Raw genomic sequence first — 24,995 nt, 5'->3', positions numbered from 1 at the left:
CTTCATGTCGGAGCGGGTATTTCCCGAGGAGATTGGACAACAATGGAGGCACTGTTAGCGTGGTCAAAGTTCCGCCATCTTGGTTTGTCAATTTTTGGACTTATGTCTCCGACTGATATTTTTAGGTGGCTAAGTTTTTTTCTGAAAATGCACTATATCAAGTGAAAAATGCTACCAAAATCAATATAGTATTTCTCCGGTGATCGTCATCGGTCTTCGGCGGCCGACTCCATGGGCCTGACGGGGCCTGAGTCCCCTCAAAAATTCGTTATGGGTGTGAGGAAAAAATGTGTCCGGCGTGTCGATTTTCCCCGAAGTGTCCAGATATCGAGATTCGAGTTATCAGGGTTCTAATGTTGATCATATGACTCCTCTAAAATGCTTAAAAAACTTAAAACTTATAAACTAAACTTATAAAATTTCCCGGGATAAGAGTTAGTGCCCCCCCCCCGAATATTTTATGTAAGGCGGCATACCTGCTTCTATAAATGTATAAACTCTGTGTTTGGCACTTTACTGTTGGGGATATCAAAAAAATATAATTTATTACCGTAATTGTTAATTTCCGTTGGCTATTTTAAAATTCAATACCAGTATAAGTGCAGGTAAATGACTAGTTTACTCTCGTAAAATTTTATTTTCAGCTGAGCTGGTTGTTGAACGTAACCGTGGTGATCGATAACCATTTTTCCCTGGGAAAAGATGTGTGTGTCATAACTTCGCTGAAGCCTGAATCACACGATCATTTTTTTTCATCACGAAAGTGATCACTATCGAGATCACTTTTCCCACAGCGAAAAGCGATCGCTCTAGTGATCATTTTTCTGAATCACACGGTCACTCCCGCCGTCGCTTTTCGCATCATTTCCGATATCACAGTTCGTTGTCATAGGACCCACATCACGAAATTATATAGCGTGTTTGTTTATCTATGTCGTTCCCACAATTGTCAAACGTTGCGCTGCAATCGCTTCATACGGGCATGCGTTCCGATTGGCTGATATGGGGTTTTAGGGACGAAAGAAGGGACCGGACGAGTGATGAAAAATAGCGATGGGAGTCCTCATCGTGATCGCGAAAAACAATTGACGGCGACGATCATTTCGCCTAGTGATCGCGATAGTGATCACTTTCGCGGAGAAAAAAAATGATCGTGTGACTCAGGCTTAAGCCTACCAATGAAGTAAGAAAAAATGTTTAAATTGTTCGTTCCATAGTTTATTTTAATGTGTCAACGAGTTGAGACCAAAAATTTCACCAAAAAGTAAGCATTGACCATTATGGGATTTTTAATGTTTTGGTTAAAGTGGTCTTTTGGGCTTGTCCTACTTTTAGCACCCCCATTCCGGCCACACATCGCTCCACGCTCGGAACCAGTGCTGCCCCCTCCAGTATAATATTACAACCTCCTTGGTATGTTTCCGTCCTCTTCCTGGTGGCGTTGACGGGCTCCCATCGCTGCGGCGCCTCCCTTCCTTCCCCACCGCCCCCCCCCCCACCTTCCGGGGTGGTCGGGCGTATCCGTTGAAATATTAGGTCACGGCCCCGGGCGTTGTTCCATTCAGCGAAAGGTCCGCCCTTTGACCCTGATTCGATCACGCGTCGGGAATGCTTTTTTGGGAAATCTACCGCGCCATCAGAGATTCTTCGGTCGCTCCGTCAAATGACGATCGGCAACAATGCCGGAATATGCCGAGATGGTTTGGATTGAGCCTGAATCACACGGTCATCTGCATAGCATCCTGAGAGTAACCTGTAGGGTGTTTGGCAGGGGGTGATCAATCACCAGCATGGTTTCCTATTATTTTTTATTGCCTAAATCGAAAGATTATTACTCATGGAGTACGCATTTCACGCTTTTAGATTTTTAAATGACGATATTTATTTTTCGCGATTAAATGAAAATGAAAATTTTCAACCGCGCGAAAACGCGACGGCTAAGTATGAATGCTGGGAAAACCCCGCGTGACGTCATTCTGGTTCCCGCTGTCACCGTGTGAGGTGATCTTGGGGCGAGGGGTTGTTTCCATCCTCAAGGTTAATGGTGAGTGGATGAAGTTAACGAAGAAGAACATAAGAGACTCCTTAGGCTCAGCCAAAATCCGCGGTTGTAGAACACGCCATTGAATCCTACCATAGGGTGAAGCGGGACCACGTGAAAATTCTATGCCGCGAGACTGATTTCTGGAAAAGATTGGTAATGGAATCCATCGGGATCCGGCTGACAAGTAACACCCTCAACCGTGACGCACGGTATTCACGAAGCAATGTATGGAAACCGGCACTAAGGGAAATAAGATTGGCTGCCTCCCGACCAATCACGTGAGACCTTACAACCAATTGAAGGCTATATAAGCTAACAAACACTCTAATCTAAGGATGGAACCCGACTCGCGTTCCGAAGCGTCGGCAGAATGGAGGGAGACCACCCGGCTGGAAGCCCGAATAGCCTTTTTCAAGTTATATGGGAACATTGCAAAACATATTATGAAACATAACTGATAACTTCAGGCTTTACTTCGTGAAACCCGGCTGGAAGCCCGAATAGCCTTTTTCGAATATATTCGCCGGGAAAGCATCAGATTTTGCTTCCCTTATAACATTGTGTGTTTTTGATTCCGGCTTTTTTATATATTCTTTCGTTTTTTTTTATTATTCTGTACTCCGTATTGTTTTCAGTGTCGATAGTAAGCATTTTCTTTCCGTCTTGTATATCTTTTCTCTGTCTGTATTGATAGCTAATCCAATCCATGGTGGTATCTCATTTGTCATGGTAGGTCATATATATGTGTTGTAAATAAAACGTTCACCAGTGGTGGCGTGGAATTGTTTAATATTTGTGCCAAGCCGGCCTTCACACAAAGTGCCTTTGTCGTTATGTTGTTAATGTGTTCTTTCAAGCTTAATTTTTCGTATACTGTCACCCGAAGATATGTGGCCTTGTCTTTGTATTTTATTTCCTTTTTTCTGCGTTAATAACCATTTGTTATACCATGAGTGTACTTCGTCAAGGTTTTTTTCAGCCATTTCAACGGCTAAATCTGCGTTTTTACTTCTGGTGAGTGATGCCAATCCTCCGTATCCTTGGGGAAGTCAGCAGTAAAGATGTTGAAAAGTAGTGGTCCATAGATGGATCCTTGAGGGACTCCCGCTGTCGTGGTGTCAAGTGCTTTTAAAGTGTTTGGGAAGTCAGCAATGAATGAGGGCTCAGGGGAGCCCTTCGAGGATACAACGCACCGGGGCCGGGAACAAAGTCCGTGATCTATACGTCCGATCACCCGGGGACGGGGCGGAGAGGAGGGAAAAAGGAAGGAGGCGCCGCCGCGATAAGAGCCCGACGACGCCTCTGGGGTAGGGAAAGGGTTGGAACGTATGGGACGGGGAAAAACACCTTAACGCTAAAGAAGCGAAAAGGGCCCAACTAAATAGCGAAACCAGGAAAAGCCATTACTGTGCCAGCGGTTTTAGAGGATTATCCAATGAGGAAGAATAATCCAACATTCAAATCGCTAGATTATCTATCGCTATAGATATAATTTGCCAGGGAAGTCAGCAAATGGAACAAGACTCCTTGGGCGGGCTCGCGAGGATCCACTCCCGGGGCAGGGTCTGTAAGCGCTAGCTTATCACCTCTGCACCCAGAAGGGGGAGGACAGGAAGGAGAAAGGAAGGAGGCGCCGCCGCGATAGGATCCCGACGACGCCTCCTGGGAGTGGATAGGGAAGGAAGGGAAGGGACGAGAAATACCGCACCGTCACAAAGGCAGGTGGGTCCCCCTACTACTAGCGAAACCAGGCAACAGCCAATGCTATTCTAACGATTTTCGAGGATTATCCTAAGAGGAAGAATAATCCAACGATCAAATCGCTAGATTATTTATCGCTATAGATATAAATCGTTAGGGAAGTCAGCAACCAATGAGGGCTCAGGGGAGCGCTTCGAGGATACAACACACCGGGGACGGGAACCAAGCCAGTGGCTTATACGCCCAGACACCCGGGGAGGGGGAGGAAAGGAAGGGAAAAGGATAGAGGCGCCGCCGCGATGGGAGCCCTTCGACGCCTCTGGGTAAGAATAGGTTCGGAAGGGATGGGACGTGGAAAAAGACCTCAACGCTATAGAAGCGAAGAAGGCCCACTAAATAGCGAGACCAAGCATAAGCAGGAGGATTATTCTATGAGGAAGAATAATCCAACGATCAGATCGTTAGATATGAGGGAAGTCGGCAGTAAAAATGTTGAAAAGTAGTGGCCCATGGATCGATCCTTGGGGGACTCCTGCTGTCGTGATAGGATCATCTCGTCTTTTATATTGCCGGGTTCCAGGCGCTGCCTATCTGCAGTCCTCGATCTCTGTTGAAGTTATTTGGGCGAAGACGGATCTGGTTCAAAAATCATTTCTCTGCTTCGTTTGGATGGACACCCTTATACTTGGAAAACTGGAACAACCTTGAATTTCGGTTTTTTGAAATGCTCGCGGCGCTTCTGTCACTCGTTTATCTGCCTCCCCCCTCCCCACCCCCTCGCCTGCAACTTCAAGTGAACAGCTGCTCCGAAAAGGCAACGCCGCGAAGCAGCTGTCGACGGGATCGCCAGAATTGGGAAGGGTTTTAATTTAGATCCACAATTTAGAAGTTTCATGGAAAGGCGTGGTTTGTCACCCATTTTACATCTACACAATACCCCGCAAGCCGTCTAAGAGGCGTGTGGCAGGGGGTGTTAGGACACCAGCGTTCTTACATGAAAAGGAAGTGCTATAAGGAGATCACGAATAGCATTTATTAAGGCCGTTTTACACGGTACACGGAATTGCGCAATCTGACGTACGTGCGAAGGCGCAATCAAAATTTCGTCACGTAAAGCGGTGAATTGCTAGAACACATGCGAGAATGCGTGGATGCGAGACGGCAAAATAGCCCCTATTCTAATTCGCGCAATTCCTCGCCATTTTAGAAATTAAACCAGATCTAACCTGCGAAATTCCGTGCCCCATGTAAAACGGCCTTTAAAGTCCTTTATGGTTCGGGGGAAAAACGAATTCCCATATCTATCCGTTCGGCTTAACATCTCTCTTAATTTATCGCTTCTGTCGGACCTGGAAATAAAGTGGGGCTCTAATATTATTTTCTCCATGTATTTTTAAAGGGCGACATATATTTTTCGCGTTAAAATGAAAAGTGAAATTTTGCAAGCGCGCGGAAATGCGACGGCTAAGTATGAATGCTGGGAAAAGCCCGTGTGACGTAATTCTGGTTCTGCCTGCTGTCATGTGAGGCCACCTTGGTACGAGGCTATAATCGCCGATACGATGCAGGCTGGATTACGTATTTCACTCTTTTACATTTTTAAATGACGATATCTATTTTTCGCGATTAAATCAAAAGAGAAAATTTTCAAGAGCGCGAAAACGTGACGGCTAAATGAGAATGCTGGGAAAAGCCTGGGTGACGTCATTCTGGTTCCGGCTGCCGCCGCGTGAGGCCACCTTGTTGCGAGGCTATGAGCGCCGATACGATGCAGGTTGCTAGCAGGTAGTAGAGAAGCCAGCTAGCAGGTAGCGCTTGGCGTAAATAAGGATTACTAATACCTTATCGAACGAATGAAACTTTCCGACCTTAGGCAGTTTTAATAGGTGATTATTAGGACATGTTTCCCTGAGCTCTGTGCCTCATGCATGCATTGGTGATATCAGGCGATGTATAACTCCTATCTACTCAAATAGTGGATAAGACGAGTATTTGGACAATACCAATGACTTCGGCACCCTTTAAAACCACCTGATCGACACCCTTTTTGGTATCCTATTCTTTTTGCCACCCTTATAATCTTGACTTTGAACTTACTGGGTCAACGGTTGAATATACGTGAATAAAAGTGTTATTTTCTGTTTCCTCGTGTCCGAAAACCTAGGAATTGACATCTTGGTCGATGAAATTCAGACTTTTTTTCTATCTCGATTTTGTTAACATTGAAACCCCATAATGCAAATTCAAATTTTTTTGTTTGGACCCATATTGTGAGGTCAAAAGGTTGAAATTCTCACATTTTACTAACACTCATAAAAAACTAGGACATTTCCCCGTAAGTATGCCAATTTTTATGAATATTGCCTGTTGCGAAGTTACTTAAATTATAGGTCAAAAATGTCACACGACCTCTGGGACAGTCTCTATAATGTTTCTTTCATATTGTGTCACTCAGTGGGGTAGCCAGAAATTTTGTTCTGGGTGGTCCAAAACCAGGGGGGAATTTTTGATCAACAGAGTTCTAATTACAGGGTTTTAAACTAATTTTTAACTTTACATAATCTAAGAAAGTTTTCGTAAATTCATGATTTTTCATTATTTTGTTTTCATTTATGAAGGAAAGTAATTTTGTGTTTTCATATTTCGGGGGGGGGGCGGTCCGGACCTCCCGGTGCCCCCCACCCTCCCCCCTCGCTACCCCACTAGTGCAATTATTAATAACAATATCTGCTGAAATATTACCCATTCATTAAATGCTACAGTAACAATTTTGCATAACTGTGGCATCCAGTATAGATGGACGTAAGACCCAACAATGCCAGCTGCAGAGGCGCAGCGAGGGGGGGGGGTTCTAGGGGGAAAAACACCCCCAGAGCTCAGACAAGTTTTTAAGATTAATCTATTTTATTTATTTGTATTTATATTACTTATAGAATAGTGTAAGGATTAATAAAATATCCCTCAGAAAGCCATATAACTCACAATTTTTAACCATTTATCTTAATTTTTTCTGGCGGAGGGCCCTCGCACCTTCCGATTACCCTGACAGGTATGCCATACACCCAGACACCCCAGTATTAGTTGCGCCTGGAACCAACTCTAGCCTTAATTCCTGGCTGCGCCCCTGGCTGGCTGTGGTATCCTAAGAGTTGGTTGTCACAGCCATTTCCTACCCAGCCTTGTACTATCATTTGCAAAAGTCGTGCAACAAATCGAGCGGCGCCACATTCGCTCCACAAAAATTGTGCCCAAAATCAGTATGATTTTAGGGTATATGCAGCAAACCAACACTAGTCTTCATGATTTTAATGTATAGATAACGGGTCATTAGGTGGGTGAGATATTTTTTCATCCTTTTCAGTCTCGGGATTTGATCGCTTCCAAAACAAAATTCACTAACTCTTGGTTAACTATGTGGTATTCCATTATTTCCTGGATATAGACAGTTACTTATACCACTTATTTTATAAGAGCGCGACCCGGGTTTCAATGAGTAATCATCATCATCAGGCGCTAATTATAATTTGTTTATCTTGTTGTTAATCTTGTTGTTACCTAGTTACTTGATGAATTTTAAAACGGACGCCAGAATAGGTGAAAAGGATGGGTAGAGGTATTCATTTATAAGGGTACTATCTTGATTTTCAATAATTTTTAAAATTTCTAACTGTTCCCTAGAATCCAGTTCTCGGCGGTCATTGCAAAAATTTAAAATATTCATTTTAAAATCGCTTCTGTGGCAGTTACATATTAAGTGCTTAGCAAAATTACTCTTTTCATCTTTATTATGTTTGTAAGCACATAAATGTTCTTTTTTCCTGATTTCAAAACTTCTTCCTGTCTGTCCCACGTATACACCATTGCAATCGCTGCATTTCAAAGAATATACTCCACATCTATCCAATCGGTCTATATGGTCCTTGCATTTAACGATCAGTCTCCTTAAGGTGGAATAAGGTTTAAAAGCCAAGCGGAATTTGTCCTTGGGTAAATGATGAGCCATTTTCAGAGAAAGTGCATCGAGGTACGTCACTGTGCACCACTGCTTCTTTTTATCCTCGTCCGCCGAAAACATTTGGTCGATAGCCAATCTTCTCTGTTTTTTTAAAATCAGTTTATCTATTAAATTTTGAGAATAACCGTTGGCAGAAGCAATTTGTTTAATGGTGATGATTTCTTTCTTAAAGTCTTCTTTGGAAAGTGGTATGCTTAACAGGTGATGAATCATGGAATGAAAAGCCATAAGTTTGTGTGAGTAATGGTGTCTTGAACTTGCTGGGATGACATGATCGGTATAACAGGGTCAAGTTGATCGCTTCCATTTAAGTGAAGTTAATGTTCATTACATTCCCTCAAACAAATTGTAGTATTTTATGCAGGAGGAAAGATCGAGGGTAATTCCTCGGAGAGATTTTAAAAAGTTTGTAGCTTGGCTCTTTTTGAGTGATCTTTTAGAGAGCTGGAAATCACGAGTGGCTCACTGTGAACATGGCGGACTTTTGTTTACTTCTAGTGACTCGAGTTGATGTTTTTAATACAATATCTAGGACATAAGACACGAGGCAGCTTTGATATTCCCAGTGTTTCATCCTATAAATATCTGAGCAAACGCGTAAAATACGCAATACGCGTAAAAACGCGTAAGCTGATCTGCATTAATCGTTGTGTAAATGAAAACAGAGTTCCTCGACGTCCGTCATTCGGTAAAGATGTATTATGTAGATGTACCTTAGAATACCTTGTTTTGGTGACCAGTTGACTTATTATGTGTAAATTGTTTTAATGTAAATAGGACTAGTTTTAGTTGAGTTAATTGAGTTAGTTATTGTTAGTGTTTTAGTGTTCGTGATTGTTTTGTGTATTAGTAGTCTCTAGAATGCCTGAAAAACTCACTAAAATACACTAAATATTAAAAATTTTGACCTTTTGACCAGGGTTGATAAAAATCATGATTTTTTTCAAAAAATTCATTTTTGTTGATTTTTTAAATTTAAATCGGATTTTATTGATTTAAATCAGATTTTATTGATTTAACCGAGATTTTTATGATTCTCCATTCATCAAAAATTCAGTTACATATTTGCAAAACTAACTATTTGGGCAGCATATCCCTTAGCGAAAAAACTGTTGAATTTTCTACAGTTACTGTTGGGTTTTATCAGTTACTGTTGGATTTTAACTGTTACTGTTGGATCTTCTACAGTTACTGTTGGATTTCAACAATTACTGTTGGGTTTCATCAGTTACTGTTGAATTTTCTACACTTACTGTTGGATTTCAACAGTTACTGTTGGGTTTCATCAGTTACTGTTGGATTTCAAATATTCCTGTTGGGTTTCATCAGTTACTGTTGGATTTTAACAGTTACTGTTGGGATTTAACAGTTATGTTGGATTCAACAGTTGTCCCAATTAACTGTTGAAATTTTCAACAGTTTTTTAACAGTTTTTTCGCTAAGGGATTGGAGAATGATCGTTTGCAGAAACAATAAGAGGCAACATACTCTAAACTCAATACAACATTTAGTCAATCAGGGGAGAGAACTATGGAAATGCCAATGGTATCAAATTAAAAATTACACCAGCATAATATAAAATTGCCATTGGAAGTATCAAATGTGCAATATTATGCGGTTCTAAAGCATATGAAGTTTAGAAAAATTCTGTAATTGCAACTTTGTATGGTGCCTACGCTTAGAAGTTAAATCAGAAAACAATTTTTTTTTAACGGATACACTAGTATTCTAACCAAAGCCATTTTTTTTAAATTTTCATGTTACATGCATTCCTACAGTATCATTTCTATTTAAGAGCCACCATTGTGCTGATAATTGTCGATTCATTGTATTAATTAAGAAATAAAAATCAAAATTATACACTTACAGCTTCCTTTTCTTGACTCTTTAAAAATCAAACATATAGATCACATTGTGATTAAAATCACCTGATTTTTTAAAATAAAAATCAAGTGATTTAAATCATGACTAGCTGACCCGGCGAACTTCGTACCGCCTAACATTCAATGAACTTATAGTTTAGTTGCACCATTTATAAATGAAGAGCGGCTGTATCGTTTTAATCATATTTGATTTATTATAAATTAAATGAGAAAATATTGATGAAATAAAAATTATACGCATTAAGTTATTGGCTATTTGAGTTATTAACCGTAAATAAATGTTTTTAGGTCTAAGTCCGCAGCGTAAACTTGGCTCGTTCACGGAGCAGGTTAACGCAACGCTAGACCGACGCTTGACCGATGCTCAAAATAGTGTAAGAAAAGCCCCTATGAAGCAGCATTCGTATCAAATGACTTTAGGCGCGCCAGTTATAGTATCTCTGTTTGGAAAAAATGCACTGCGTAAACGTGCTGCATGCGTAAACGCACCACGGTGTGCCCTACACATTCGGGTTTAATGTCTTAATGCCAAAATGGTTTATGTTTCGAAAGATCATGAACACAGAGCCTACCTTTAGTTGTAAATCGTGCCGTGGTAAGCCAGGTGCGTCCAAGGACTTAAAATATTCAGATAGATAGTTGGTGACTTCGTCTTCGTTTATTACAAAGTTAAAAGATTTGAATTCATGCAGAGTACACGGACATTACTGATAATCAACAATTGCTTGGAGATTTGTTTACACACACGGTAGTGATGTGTTTGTTGACAACTCAATTCGAGCTGAGCTTACCCCTAATTCAATTATTTTAATACTATTTTAATATTACTTTAATATTTTTAACATGTTTGAATATTTAAATTTTTTTTGATATTGTTAAAAAGATCAGTCAATACATTAGTGAAAACGAAAAAAAATCTAATTTTTTTGACCATCTTAACAATCAACTCCTAAAAACATATCTCTAACAAGGGGAATACACGACCTTCGCATCGCCGATCGAGCTCAAATTTTGCGAATCGGTAGTTTATGGGTACAAATGTAATATGCCAAAGCGAGACGACGCACTTTTCGTAAAATTCCGAGAAAAAAGCAATTAAAAATCGTTAAAAATGAAGGTACTCTATATAACCTGTTTTGAGCGCTCATGTTAAACAATAGGTCGCCAGCCCGGTGGATACGGTGTCCGACTGTAGAGGTGAAGGTAGCGAGATCGATGCTCGCTCGGGGAACTTTTTTTTGTGTTAATTTTTAAGAATTTTATTGCTTAAATTTTTAAAGTTCGTTTTCTTATCTTCGTTACTACTATGGAATATATTTTTAAAAGAGATTTTTAAAATATTAAAATCAGGAATGGATCAGCTTGGGATTAGGAACTGAGGATGAAGGGTGGATAGAAACCCGGCGTCGGCATTAGCCTGCTCTTAACGAAAGGCGCCAAGGGAACCACGGCTTAACGTCCCATCCGACGGACGGTGTACTGCACAACTAGTGTAATCCACATTACACGCAGGGATTGAATTTAGGAATGCCCCTTAATTCTTTACCGAGATTTGGATGTGGAAGGCCAGTACACTGCCTCACCACTCCAGTTAATCCTTTATTTGCAATTTTCAGGACGGAACTCATCATAAAGACATGCAAAGCAAAGTGATTTGCGGCACCACGAACAAGTAGAAAAGGCGTTTTTTCCACAACTGCAACGACTGTCCATATTTTTTTAAGGAAAACACACGTCATTTACATTTACGAAAAATTGTCTCGTGCCAGCGAGCTTCGAAGCAAACATGCATGTTCAATAATTTTCCCGGAAACATATAATGTTATGTGGGTACTTGATTAACCTGTAATAGAAGAATCGAATAATTGGGGAAAGTTTTGCAAATTTTTTGCCTTTTTCGCGGCCGACGGGCATGAGCGGAAAGGGGTGATGTATGTGTATTTATGACCGGAATCACTTTTGTATGTGTTTGGTTTGTTTTCTGTTTTTGAGTTTATTTGTTGTGTTTTATTTGTCTGTGAGGATGTTATTTTTGTTTTGATTTTTTTTTGCTGATTTGATACTATGGTGAGGAGAGATAAATAGTAGATTGTTAGGCAGAGAGCCATCTTGGAGTGAATGTACATAAGATACAGTTTGTCAGGTGATATTTTCCTTTGGTTTTATCGCTTTGATACGTTAGGGGTACACACTTCTTTTGAACATAGAGACTCTATCCTTGGATATTCCTACGGATGAGTTAACGTGTGCGTGGCACTATTGCTGGGAGCTGCTCATCGATAAAAATTATATTAGCTGCGAACCACGCGTTCAACATTCCGATAGATCAGCCTTTTCTGCTTGTTCGTGGTGCCGCAAATCACTTTGCTTTGCATGTCTTTATGATGAGTTCCGTCCTGAAAATTGCAAATAAAGGATTAACTGGAGTGGTGAGGCAGTGTACTGGCCTTCCACATCCAAATCTCGGTAAAGAATTAAGGGGCATTCCTAAATTCAATCCCTGCGTGTAATGTGGATTACACTAGTTGTGCAGTACACCGTCCGTCGGATGGGACGTTAAGCCGTGGTTCCCTTGGCGCCTTTCGTTAAGAGCAGGCTAATGCCGACGCCGGGTTTCTATCCACCCTTCAACCTCAGTTCCTAATCCCAAGCTGATCCATTCCTGATTTTAATATTTTAAAAAACTCTTTTAAAAATATATTCCATAGTAGTAACGAAGATAAGAAAACGAACTTTAAAAATTTAAGCAATAAAATTCTTAAAAATTAACACAAAAAAAAGTTCCCCGAGCGAGCATCGATCTCGCTACCTTCACCTCTACAGTCGGACACCGTATCCACTGGGCTGGCGACCTATTGTTTAACATGAGCGCTCAAAACAGGTTATATAGAGTACCTTCATTTTTAACGATTTTTAATTGCTTTTTTCTCGGAATTTTACGAAAAGTGCGTCGTCTCGCTTTGGCATATTACATTTGTACCCATAAACTACCGATTCGCAAAATTTGAGCTCGATCGGCGATGCGAAGGTCGTGTATTCCCCTTGTAAGATAAAGTTGAACTTTTTTGTGAACTTTTCCTATTTTTTAATGTCCTATATGTTATCCGGGGCTGAGACAAATCCAAAGAGCCTAATGTCACTAAAATCGGTACAGCCGTTCTCGAGTTATAAGTGTTCTAACTAACACGATTTTCGACTTTCTTTTATATATATAGATTTAAATCAAAGTGATTTAAATCAATCAACCCTGCTTTTGACTCACGAGCCGCCACTGACTATGGTGTTTTCTGCAGTGAGAAAGAGGAAAAGTAGGGACGGAAAAAAAATGATATTAATCGATCAATCAAGTGCTCCCAGTTATTCCATTAATTGATGCACAATTAATCGATTATTTGGTGATCGGTTGTAGATGATATAATTCACTTAGCACAATTTTTAATTGAAAACGATTAATTACTTTGATAATTTTTGCAAACAATAACAAAATAAGTTGCATGAAATTATTTATATTACCGCTAGGAATGGAAAATACGTACATTCTTTATTTCTTGGTCGTTTGAAATCTCCACACTTAAAATTCCTCTCCCCAACCCAAGAGTTCAGAAACAATAGTTTTGTGGTTAGTCTTTTTCTTTTTTCAAAGGCCTTCGCTCTAGCCTTTGAGAACAATCGTTCAGCTGGAACGGAAGTACCTATAAGGCGGCTGTAAGCTCATATAGCGTGGGATAACTGAACTTCATTTCTTCCCACGCTTCACATGTATTTTGCTTCAATCCTATAACTGGCGAAATGCCCTCCAACTACTTATTTGTGTGAACGAGACCCTTGTGTGTTCATTTATGCCGGTTCTTGATTGTTTTGATTAATTGTATCAAATTCGATTAATCATTCAATCAATTGGTTTCATATTATCATATCATTAATCGATTAATCGGATGAGAAAAATCTAGTATTTCCCCTAAACGATTAATCGTTGCCATCCCTACGGAATAGGAAGGAAGGTTAGACGTTCTTGAAAGTGAACATATCCCGAGGCATAGTTTGATCAAGCAGGCCATTCTGAGATGTCACACAACAACACATTTATGCATACAGCAGACTTCCGATTATCCGGCTGCGGTTTATCCAGGTTGCGGATTATCCGTGCATGATTTTAACTGTCGCCCAATTTTTTCCGCGATCTGAAACGGCACACAATAGCATATTTATGCATGTGTATTTTGGAAATGGAAATCTTCCATTTCCGGTTCACTATATAATTTTTCTGAACTGACGGCGGCTGGGTGGAAAATAGAAACTAGCCAATGAGAAGCGCTGCCCCTTCCACCTCTCCGTTCCCCTCCATCCCCTTCCCTTTTCGCTCCCCTCCATCCGGTCGACCGGCGTTGCCAGCCTTGGGAATAACTGCACTTTCGGGGGCGGCAGAACCTCAAAGGAAATATTTACTTTGAGGGCAGAACAAGCGCTATGCAATCTCCAAAGATTCGGCTTGGCAACACCGCCGGCCGGAGAGCGATGTGCACTGCTCGGAGTTCGGAGAGAGACTGCGGGCTCTTCCTCACTTTCTCATCTGTCGCTCTCCTGTGATTGGCTAGAGGATTGGGTGGGTTTCGAGCACGCTCAAGGTCAGCCGCCGTCAGTTCAGAAAAAAATGGTATATAAAATATTACTAATAGGGCGATTCAATGAAAATTTCAAGTTTTTCACTCAAATTAAAATGTAGGCTGGAAATATTTAACCTTGATAAATCAACAGCTTAATTATTGAATTTTGAGAAATCAGTATTTTAAACAATATCCAGAGCCTCACTAAAAGTTTTCAACTGATAGAGGTGGATGAATTCTGTTATTTGGGAAGCAAGACAACTAGTGATGGGAGAAGCAAGAAAGAAATTATCAGCAGAATAGCCCAGGCGAAGAGAGCATTCCACCAAAAGAGAGACCTGCTTACAGCGGGAAACTTAAATATGGATGTAAAGAAACAATTTATAAGAACCTACATCTGGAGTATGCTCCTATACGGAAGTGAGGCATGGACAATGACCGCAGCGGAGAAAGCAAGGATAGAGGCCTTCGACATGTGGTGCTACAGAAGAATGATGAAAATCAAATGGATCGACAGAGTTAGTTACGAGGAAGTCCTAAGAAGGGTAGGAGAGAAGAGAAGCCTCATGAAAACCTTAATAAGAAGACGGAACAACCTTATAGGCCACATCTTGAGACATGATGGCCTGATGAAGACAATCGTCGAAGGGCAAGTGGAAGGCAAGAATGGAAAAGGAAGACCTCGAACAAAATATATGGAACTAGTAAAGAGAGATGTGAAAGAGAAGAAATACGTAGGAGTGAAAAGATTAGCTGATAGGAGAACTGAGTGGAGAGCTGCGTCAAACCAATCCTAGGATTGTTATGGACCAGTGATGATGAAATTATACTTACAATTAGATTCACAGATGTTGGAAATCATTACGCTCAGGAGGTTGACGATGATTAATTTTGTATACCTGTACATGAGTACCACCTTCATTTTTTTTATCGTGTAAGGTTAGAAGTTTTGTAATTTTTTTGTACTTTAAAATTTTATCAAAATATCTTAATGCATAATTTAATCTAAAGGTAACACTGTCACTAATGGAATTGCCCAATAATAATTGCTAATAACTTTTTTCTATAACTCATCCTTTTGTAGATGACATTCGGAGCTATGGCATCTGTAATGTGTACCACTAGTGAGAGTTTGACGTGACGAAGTCTCAGTCTGTGATCTTGGACCTTCATTCGAGAGAGTTTCCATGATTATGTCAGCTTTTTCTATCGAATTAAAATTTAGGCTGGAAATATTTTATATCAATAAATCAACGGCTAATTTATTTAATTTTGTGAAATCATTATTTGAAACATTATTCAGAGCCTTGTTAAAAGTTTTCAAATTACACTTCGATTCACGAAGTTTTGAAGATGTTTGAAATCATTACGCTTAGGATGTTGACCTGAAAGTAATTCCGTCACATGTTAATTTTTGGCATATTTTGAAGGTATTTTGATAATTAATTTGTTTCCGTATGTGAGCACCACGTTCATAAATGTTTTTTTTTTTGATCATGTACAGTTTGAAGTTTTAGGGCTGGAAATATTTTATATTATATTGGCTGGAAATATTTAAATCGATAAATCAATGGCTAAATTATTTAATTTTGTGAAATCAGTATTTGAAACATTATTCAGAGCCATATTAAAAGTTTTCAAATTTTTAAGAGCTTTGAAGATGTTTTAAATCAAAAGGCGTACGAGGTTCACCTGGCAGTAATTCCATTACATGTTAATTTTGGGCATATTTAGAAGGTATTTAAAGAATTAATTTTGTTTCAGCGTATGAAACTCACCTTCACAAAGGTTTTTTGGAGTGAAAACTTCTTTAGCGGCGGTAAGCACTTTTGTGAGATGGGGAAAAAGCATAGGATTCGCGTGAGCGTTACCGACCCGGCACCGTGACCGCTACAGCGAGATATACATTTCAGTCTTAAAATTCGTCTATTAGTATCACATCCTTGGTAGTATAGTGGTCAGCCTGTCACGCGGGAGACCAGGGTTCGTTTCCCCGCCGGGGAGTATTTTTTTCTCATTCTCATGCAATTTAAAATAATTTACAATCGATATTTCAACTACGCAGGCTGACTTGGTAGAGTAAATAAACTTTGTTAATATATTGTTAATATATAGACTGTTAAAGTCTTTTTGTTTTAAAAATATTAAAATTGAAACTAAAAATCTATAGTGTATATTGTATAAGGTCATTAAATACAAAGAGCTTGTGCATGAACGTGCAGAAGAGTGTACACGCTATAAAAATACAGGTCAGTACAATTTAAGGCAGTTTCTTTTATGTGCATAGTGAACAATCATAGGTTTAAAGCATATTAAATAAAAGAAATAAAAGCATATTATATTTTAATATACAAATGATGTTACTTTCTATTCATACACACCGTATTTTTAATATATATTTTATAATAAACAGTTTGCTGAAAAAAATAATTTCTATTTTTGTTGAAAAAAGAGTATTACTGGAAAAATTAGTTCTTTAATAATATTAAATCTATATAAAAAATAAATGGATAATAATTATTTCAGTTTTCACTTCTGTCGCAGAGCATACGCGACTTTTTTCTGTTTATAAATTCACAAACGCTGAGCGCTAAATTTAAAATTTAACTTAACTTTTGTTGAAGATATGGCAATAGGGTGGTTTCCTTTTATTTTTTTATTGCCTAAATCGAAAGATTATTACTCCTGGAGTACGTATTTCACGCTTTTAGATTTTTAAATGACGATATCTATTTTTCGCGATTAAATGAAAAGTGAAAATTTTCAAGCGCGCGAAAACGCGACGCTTAAGTATGAATGTCGGGAAGTCTCTCCGCGTGACGTATTTCTGGTTCCCCCTCCCGCCCTGCGAGGTGACCTTGAGGCGAGGCTTAGCGCTGATACGACGCAGGCTGCTAGCGGCTTGCCTAGTACCCTGCTGGCTGGTAGCTCTTGGCTTAAATAAGGATTATTAATAACTTATCAAACGCGGAAAACTTTCCGACCTTAGCCAGTTTTAATAAGTGATTGTTAAGACATGTTTCCCTGAGCTCTGCGCCTCATGCATGCAATGGTAACCTCAGACGATGTATAACTCCTATCTTCTCGTATAGAAACTAGGTCCCTGTGACGTCACGTGGAGTGGCATCGCATGGGCGCCAATCTGGCCCTTTTCAAATGAGGATAAAAATGGACCATTGCCATTCGTCTAACCCGGTATTTCTAAAACAAAATAATTTGTATATTATGAATACACTATTGGTGGGTAACGAATCGCAATCAATGCCTTTCGTTTTCTTTGATGAAGGAAACCACCCTATACGCATTTTTGTATAAATTTTATCTAATTTATATATATTTTATTTTGGAAATTTAAATTTTTAAACATTAATCGAATTTTTAAATAATAAATTTGGTTTAGAAATGTCAAATGATCGCAATCTCAGTACAACGAAATATAAAATACAGTAGATGCGGTCTTTACAAGACGTTTAAAAAGATTTGAATCAAAATTGTTCATTTCTTATTTTAGCTACCATAAACCTATTGTATCAGTTTTACAAATTGATGATGATGGCGCTGGTCGTCAAGATGGTGAAAGTGTTAATAATAATAATAATAATAATATATTTATTTGCCCAGTGAAGGTTTGTACACAATATAAGGCACGTCAAGAATTATACTAATAGTAGAAACTATTTACAAAGCGCACAGCATTCCAACACCAAACAAACAATAATTAACATTAAATCAAAGTAAACATTACAAGGGATCAGCTAAAAACTCATTGACATTGTAATACAGCTTATTAAGCAGAAGATCTTTCACTTGTCTTTTAAAAGATTTGTCATTCAGCGATTTAAAAGATAATGGTAGATGATTGTGTAGTAGAATTCCCATCCTTCTCACTCCATGTAAACATTTTGTGGTCCGGGCATAATCTACATGCAAGTCATTATGGCTTCTTGTGAAATGATGGTGAAAGTCTCGATTTTTAGAAAAAGATGACAGGTTTCTATGGATGTAGATAACAGCAGATAGAATATAGATACAAGGAATAGGGAGAATATTTAGTTTTCTAAAAATAGGTCGGCATGGGGCATTGTAGGGCTCTTTAGCCATTAGACGAACAGCTCTTTTTTGTATTTTAAAAATATTTGTTGCATGATGGGAAGTGCCCCAGAAAAGGATACTGAATAGTACATTGGAATAGAATTCCCCATAGTACAAAGTAATGAGTACATTAGGTGAAACAGTATCTCTTATGAACCTAATTAAGTAGCAAGTAGAACTTAATTTACTCAACAAGTGATTAACATGTGTTTCCCAACTCAAGCCCGAATCGAGGTGAGTTCCGAGAAACTTTACATTGCTAACTTGGGGTATGACTGAGCCATTAACATCAATTGAAACGTTATTGCAGGGATTCCTTTTGTAACCAAAATGAACAACCTGAGACTTTCATGTACAGTGTTGTTCAAAACTGTACATGAAAGTAAACTTTTCAGAAGTATAAAATGTGTAATGTAAACTAGTTTTTAAAATATTGTAAAATGGTGCAATAAAAGCATATTACATTGTAACATAAATCATAGATGTAAAAATTTTGTACGGTAAAGAAAGAAAAGCATATTATATTTTCAAATATAAATGATGTTACTTTCTATTCATATGCACCGAATTTTTAATATTTATTTTATAATAAACAGTTTGCTGAAAAAAATAATTTAAATTTTTGTTGAAAAAAGAGCATTACTGGAAAAATTAGTTCTTTAATAATATTAAATCTTCATAAAAAATAAATGGATAATAATGATTTCAGTTTTCACTTCTGTCGGCCAGTCCCACGACTGCCCCGTTTTTTTTTTTTTGGTCATGTACAGTTAGAAGTTTTGCAATTTTTTGTATTTTAAAATTTTATCAAAATATATTATTGTATAATTTTCTCTTAAGGTACTTCCGTCACTAATGGAATATTCCAATAATAATGCTAACTTTTTTCTGTAGCCTCTCTTTCTTTTCTTTTTTCTATTTCTTTTTTTTTTTCATTTATAGATGACATCCGGAGCGATCGCATCTGTAATCGGTACCACAAACGAGAGGTTGACGTGACGATGTCCCAGTCCGTGATCTTGGACCTTCATTCGAGCGAAGCCCTCACCTCCGGCACCTCTCTCTCCGTCAGCTGCAACTTTGAAGTGGAGGCCAAGGGTAGCTACAGACGTGGAGTGGTCATGGTCGTTCAGAAAATGGGCTTCCGGAGTCAAGGAGACAACTGCATCGACTACATACAGGTGAGGGTGATATTTCAGTTCGTAAATGGGAGACTATTGCCCAGACTATGAATTCAAGGTACGCCTGAATGGAATGATTTTTTGGGATGCAATCGACTCCCGATTATCAGGCTGTGGATTATCCGTGTTGTGGTTTATCCGCGCATTGCTGTTGGCATTAAAATAAAGTGCCGCTGTAATTTGCAAATTTATATTTAGACTTCAGTGCATGCCTTAGCAATGAATAATACAGTGAGTCCTCGTTCTACGTCACCCCGTTTAACGTCATTTCGCGATAACGTCACGAAAATTTTGGGACCGTCATTCGTTTATCGCACCTTCGCTTCACGATAACGTCAAGGCTTTTAAATTTCGCGCGAGAAAAAAACGCGAAGCGGCGGGCGTTGCAGGTTGTTCGTTTTGTGGGCGGTAATACAGTCAGTCTAAACGAAGTGTAAAACGGTGTGTTTATTGTTGATTGCAATTACGATTTTAGCAAATTTTCTGCAAAATGAATCCTTAGGTAGGTGCGCAAGGTTTTACTTGACATAATGGTTTTCAGGAACCTAAAAAGTGATTTCAAGGGATTTTTCCGTGTAGAACTTGGAGTTTTTGTCGTCACTTTTTTCGCCGTGTTCACAATAATTTTGGTTCCTGTAACTGCGACGATGTTTCAGCGATAATGATGCCCAGGCGACGCTCGCCCGGGCGACCACCATAGCGAAGCCGAAAAGCAAATGCGGGGAGATACAAAAATGGAGAAGGATTTACGTCAGTGCTGCTATTGTCGCCGATGAAGACAGGAACTTGTATTTATGCCGTAGCTTGGCATTCCCATCATAAAAAATTCCCCAGATATGATACGCTAAAATTTTTTCGCGTAGGAATTGTGAGGTCTAGGAGCCGATATTCACTTTTTACATTGTTTCTTATGGGATATTATGTTTCGATTAACGTCATTTCGTTTATCGTCACATTTTTCAGGAACGGTAAGTGACGTTAAACGAGGACTCACTGTACGTCTTTTTAAAGGAAATTTTATTCTCATTTCTGATTTATTTTTTGTATTATGAAAAATTCAAAAATCAAGGCACGCAAGTGCAATAAATGAATCCGCACACCATAAAATTAGCCATTTTGTCAACTCCATGAACTTTGTAACTCAGCCCAGGTAAAAATACTACATCTACAACATTCATCTACCACAATAAGTTGCAAACGGTCAAACGGTCTCTTTCTTATACTATTGGTGGTGGGTCTTTCGCCACTGCTTAAATGCCAAGGACATATTATATTCACGGTCTGTCTTCAGGGGGTAGGGTGGACAGGCCTGTAAGGGTTTTGGGGGATAAATCCCCCCTCCGAAGCTCAGAAAATTTTTAAATTTAATCCATTTCACTCAATTGGCTTATAGAAAAGTGTGAGTATTAATAAAATATCCCTCAGAAGGCCGTAAAACTCAGCATTTTGAACCATTTATCTAAATAGTTTTCGAGGCGAGGGCCCCCACACCTCACGCTTACCCTGGCAGGCATTCCACACCCTAAGACATCTCAGTGTTTTGCACCTTAACTTTTACGCTGCGGGAACGTTTATAAAGGGTCTGCATGGTGAGTGCAGAAGAAAAGTTTCTCAATATTTGACCAGATTTCCTTACCACTGGCAGCCTTTCCTTAACCTGTTAACCGAGCGGGACGTATATATACGTCCAACGTAATCAATATCGGGTACGGGTAGGACATATGAATACGTCCTTGAAATATAAGTTGCGCCCTGGAACGGGCGGGACGTATATTTTCGAACGACAAAGGTATTAGTCATCCATACATGTCTTGACTTGATTTTAAGACAGGGAGGGAATCAGTATCATTTCGCCATTGGGAGTGGTTGGGCGTGTTCTGGGTGAGTGGCGACAGGTACGTACTTACACTTCCCTACCTATTTTCGTATTATATATCATTTACTTATATTTTTTACATTTTTAACCTCTTTGTTTTAGAATACATTTTTATCATCCATACATGTCTCGACTTGAACTTTAGATACGGAGGAAATCAGTATCATTTCGCCATTGGGAGTGGTTGGACGTGTTCTGGGTGAGTGGCGACAGGTACGTACCTACACTTCCCTACCTATTTTCGTTTTATATATCATTTACTTATATTTTTTACAATTCCAACATTTTTATTTTAGAATACATTTTTATAATTATCCATCAAAATGAATGAAAGTGATATCAGCGATGACGAAATCAATGCACAGGCAGGTAGAAAGAGGAAACGTATCATGAGTTTGTCATCGGATTCATCTGATAGTAATTTTGACTATGATACGGAATTGAGTGATACTGAGAATGAAGAGAGTGAAGAGGTTGATAAAGTTTGCCCTAGCAACAGCATTGCTTCTGAAGAATGGCTACCTCAAAATGCAGAAAGACCACCATTTCCCTTCACTGCACATCCTGGAAAAACTTTCGATAATCCTCCAAAAAAAGTTCCTTTGTTTTATCTTGAGAAGTTTTTAGATGAGAAACTTATCAAATGAATTACAGAGCAAACAAATTTGTACGCCGCTCAATTTTTTGATAAAAATCCTGAGTTAAAACCACATTCAAGAATTCGAAAATGGAAGGATACAAATGAAGCTGAAATGAAGATTTTTTTGGGGCTCCTAATTTTACAAGGAATAATTGGAAAACCGGCTTTGGAACTTTATTTTTCAAGGAGAAGAATAATTGAAACACCATTTTTTTATGAAACTATGAACGAAAGCAGGTTTGGTTTATTATGTAAATTTTTGCATTTTGCAGACAATCTAAGTTTTGATCCTAACACATGTAATAGAAAAACATATTAAATTGATCCAATCATCAATAATTTGTCAGTAAAGTTTAAAAGTTTTTACGTATGTGAACGAGAAATATGCGTAGATGAATCTCTTTTATTGTGGAAAGGGAATTTGTCTTGGAAACAATATATATGTACAAAAAGAGCTAGATTTGGAATGAAGTTGTTTATTTTGAGTGAAAGCCAAACTGGATACGTCCAAAATATAATTTTGTACACAGGGAAGGACACAAATTATGGTTCGAACTACCCACAAGAAAAACAATCAACAAGAATTGTTTTGGAGTTAACACATGACTTACTGAATAAAGGATATAGGATTTACTTAGATAATTTCTATACCTCAATTCATTTGGCTGAACTCTTGTGTAAAAAAAATACAGATATTGTTGGAACAATGAGGATAAACAGAGTCGGAATCCCCAAGGAAATAAAAACAAAAAAATTACAGAAAAATGAACATATAGTAAGATTCTAGGACAAACTTATGGTTTTAAAATGGAAGGACAAAAAAGACGTGTTGATGCTCAGTTCTATTCATAATGACGAAAAGACAATGATTGAAAAGAGAGGAAGAAGGCAAGAAAAACCGAATGTTGTCTTGGATTACAACAAGAATATGGGCGGCGTAGATTTGGGAGATGGAGTTATGGTGGCCTACACGGCTGCCCGTAATAGGCTAAAAAAAAGTTTATAAGAAAATTTTTCTACGATTAATTGATATGTGCTGCTTCAATGCATATGTTATATGCAAAAAAGATAAAGGTCATTTGGATCGATTACACTTTTTGATAGAGTGTGTAGAGAAATTGGTAGTTAACAACATAATGAAAACCCACCCAAAGATATCAACAAGTATCTCTACACCTAAACCATCACGCTTAGTTGAAAGGCATTTTCCAGAACAAATGAAAAGCGATGTAGGAAAAACTAAATCCAGAAAATGCCGAGTTTGCTACAAAAAAGGTCTTAGGAAAGAATCTACATACTGGTGTCCAGATTGTAAGGTAGTACTATGTATCAACAATTGTTTTAAAATATATCACACGGAAATTGAGTTTTGAGTTTTTACGTATATAGAGCTGCCCCAGTGCCATCTATTGGTTACTCTCGTGGGCCACAGCAAAGGGAGTTTTCTGTGTATAAACCCCTGCCGAAATCATTGTAAACCCAAGCGTCCTGGTAGCGCAACTGGTAGAGCACCTGGCCGGCAACCAGGAGGTTCTGGGTTCGAGTCCCAGTCAGGCCGCATTTTTACCCTCTGATTTCTGGCTTTTTTCTACCTACCACAGCACCGATGTCCTCGTCCTTTTTCTATTCCATGTTCCTATCCCTTTCTTTCCTTACCTTTGAATTTATATGTATGTTTGCGCTTAAGGCACCGTGTGAATGAATGAAGTAGTGTATATTTAATTTAATGTTTTAAACAACATTTCTATTTTATTTGTTTGGTTTTTTTTTGTTCTGTAATTCATAACTTTTTTAAATTTTTTATTTGTTATCTAAATAAAAAAATATATATTGTAATCTTTATCATTACTTCTGAAAGTTATAATTCTTTAATTCGATGTTTCAATTTTATGGTTGGTATACTTTTTTATTTGCTCGTAATTTTGTACATTCCTTTGTGCCACATGTATAAATAAACGAAAAAATATATATTTCATAGTCGATTCATTTATTTTAAGCATAAATAAAAAAATAATAATATGAAATTACGTCCTCCGGGCGTGACGTACCGATACGTCCTAGCGAAAGTGTGCGCGCCCGTTGTATGCTGCGTAATTAAAAAGGGGATTCCCCGGTTAACAGGTTAGGATTTTATTGCCATCCTTTCCGCGGTTGCTTGAACTCGGCCCAACCTAGTGGCCGAGAGCATAAAGGCGTCTTTCGAGGACCCTCACCACGGGAAGCGCTACCCAGATTATTATCCCTCCTCCGAGAGAGAGATGATTAGCTCCCTACTCTCCACAGCGCAGTTAAGATGATAACAATTCCAACAAATCCTTGTATTTCCTATGAATTTATTTATCTTGCCATTGTCCATTAGCCGGGTAAACTTATTTGAATGCATTGGTCTCTCTTTCTTATACTTTAAGTGGTGGGTATTCCGTTCCTGCGTAATTACCAAGGGCATATTATATTCATGGTCTGTCGTCAGGGGGTTGGGTGGGCAGTCCCAGATTATGAGGGTCCCCAACCTGCTAGACACACGTCCAGGGTCAACGCAAATATATCTTCCCCACTCATGTCCCGCACACAATGGCAGAAAAATTTTGACGCTCCTGCAGCTAAAGGGTAAATGTCTCCCCCTAGCCTTAATTCCTAGCTGTGCCCCTGTGTGGCATTGTGGCGAAGGATAAATGAAAAGCATTCTCAATTAAAATGCTGTTTTCCTTTCCAGAGAGTTTTTAAACCCATAAAAGGGTTTAAGATGAAGCACAAGAAAGACAAGTTGAAGAAGAAGGCACTGAAGCATGCCGCCAAAGCTACCATTGGTGTAAGTATATGTTTACCTACTCTCTCACTTATATGTGGAACCTCATTAAAGCGAGTACGGGCTATAGCGAGACCCCCGCTATTACGAGAGATAGCCGATGCACCGTCAATTGATCCTATTATAAGCATGTTAAAAATTTCGTTTTTACGA

General features: G+C 38.8%; 2 protein-coding genes across 4 annotated transcripts in view; both read left to right on the top strand.

The window, feature by feature from the left end:
- Positions 1 to 24,995, top strand: part of LOC124172740 (zinc finger protein 268-like) — a 405,740-nt gene that overhangs the window by 100,652 nt on the left and 280,093 nt on the right. The gene's annotated exons all lie outside the window — the stretch shown is intronic.
- LOC124172742 overlaps positions 1 to 24,995 on the top strand; it is a 126,238-nt gene that overhangs the window by 48,320 nt on the left and 52,923 nt on the right. For all 3 annotated transcript variants that reach the window (XM_046552228.1, XM_046552226.1, XM_046552229.1), the window contains exons 2-3: positions 19,282 to 19,520; positions 24,750 to 24,845. In XM_046552228.1, the coding sequence (XP_046408184.1) occupies positions 19,282 to 19,520; positions 24,750 to 24,845 (335 nt within the window). The remainder of the gene's footprint in view (positions 1 to 19,281; positions 19,521 to 24,749; positions 24,846 to 24,995) is intronic.

Source organism: Ischnura elegans, assembly GCF_921293095.1.
Source record: "Ischnura elegans chromosome 13 unlocalized genomic scaffold, ioIscEleg1.1 SUPER_13_unloc_2, whole genome shotgun sequence".
In the NCBI taxonomy this organism is placed as follows: Eukaryota; Metazoa; Arthropoda; class Insecta; order Odonata; family Coenagrionidae; genus Ischnura; species Ischnura elegans.
Note: the sequence above shows the minus strand (reverse complement) of the source record. Positions and strands in the feature narration are given on the sequence as shown.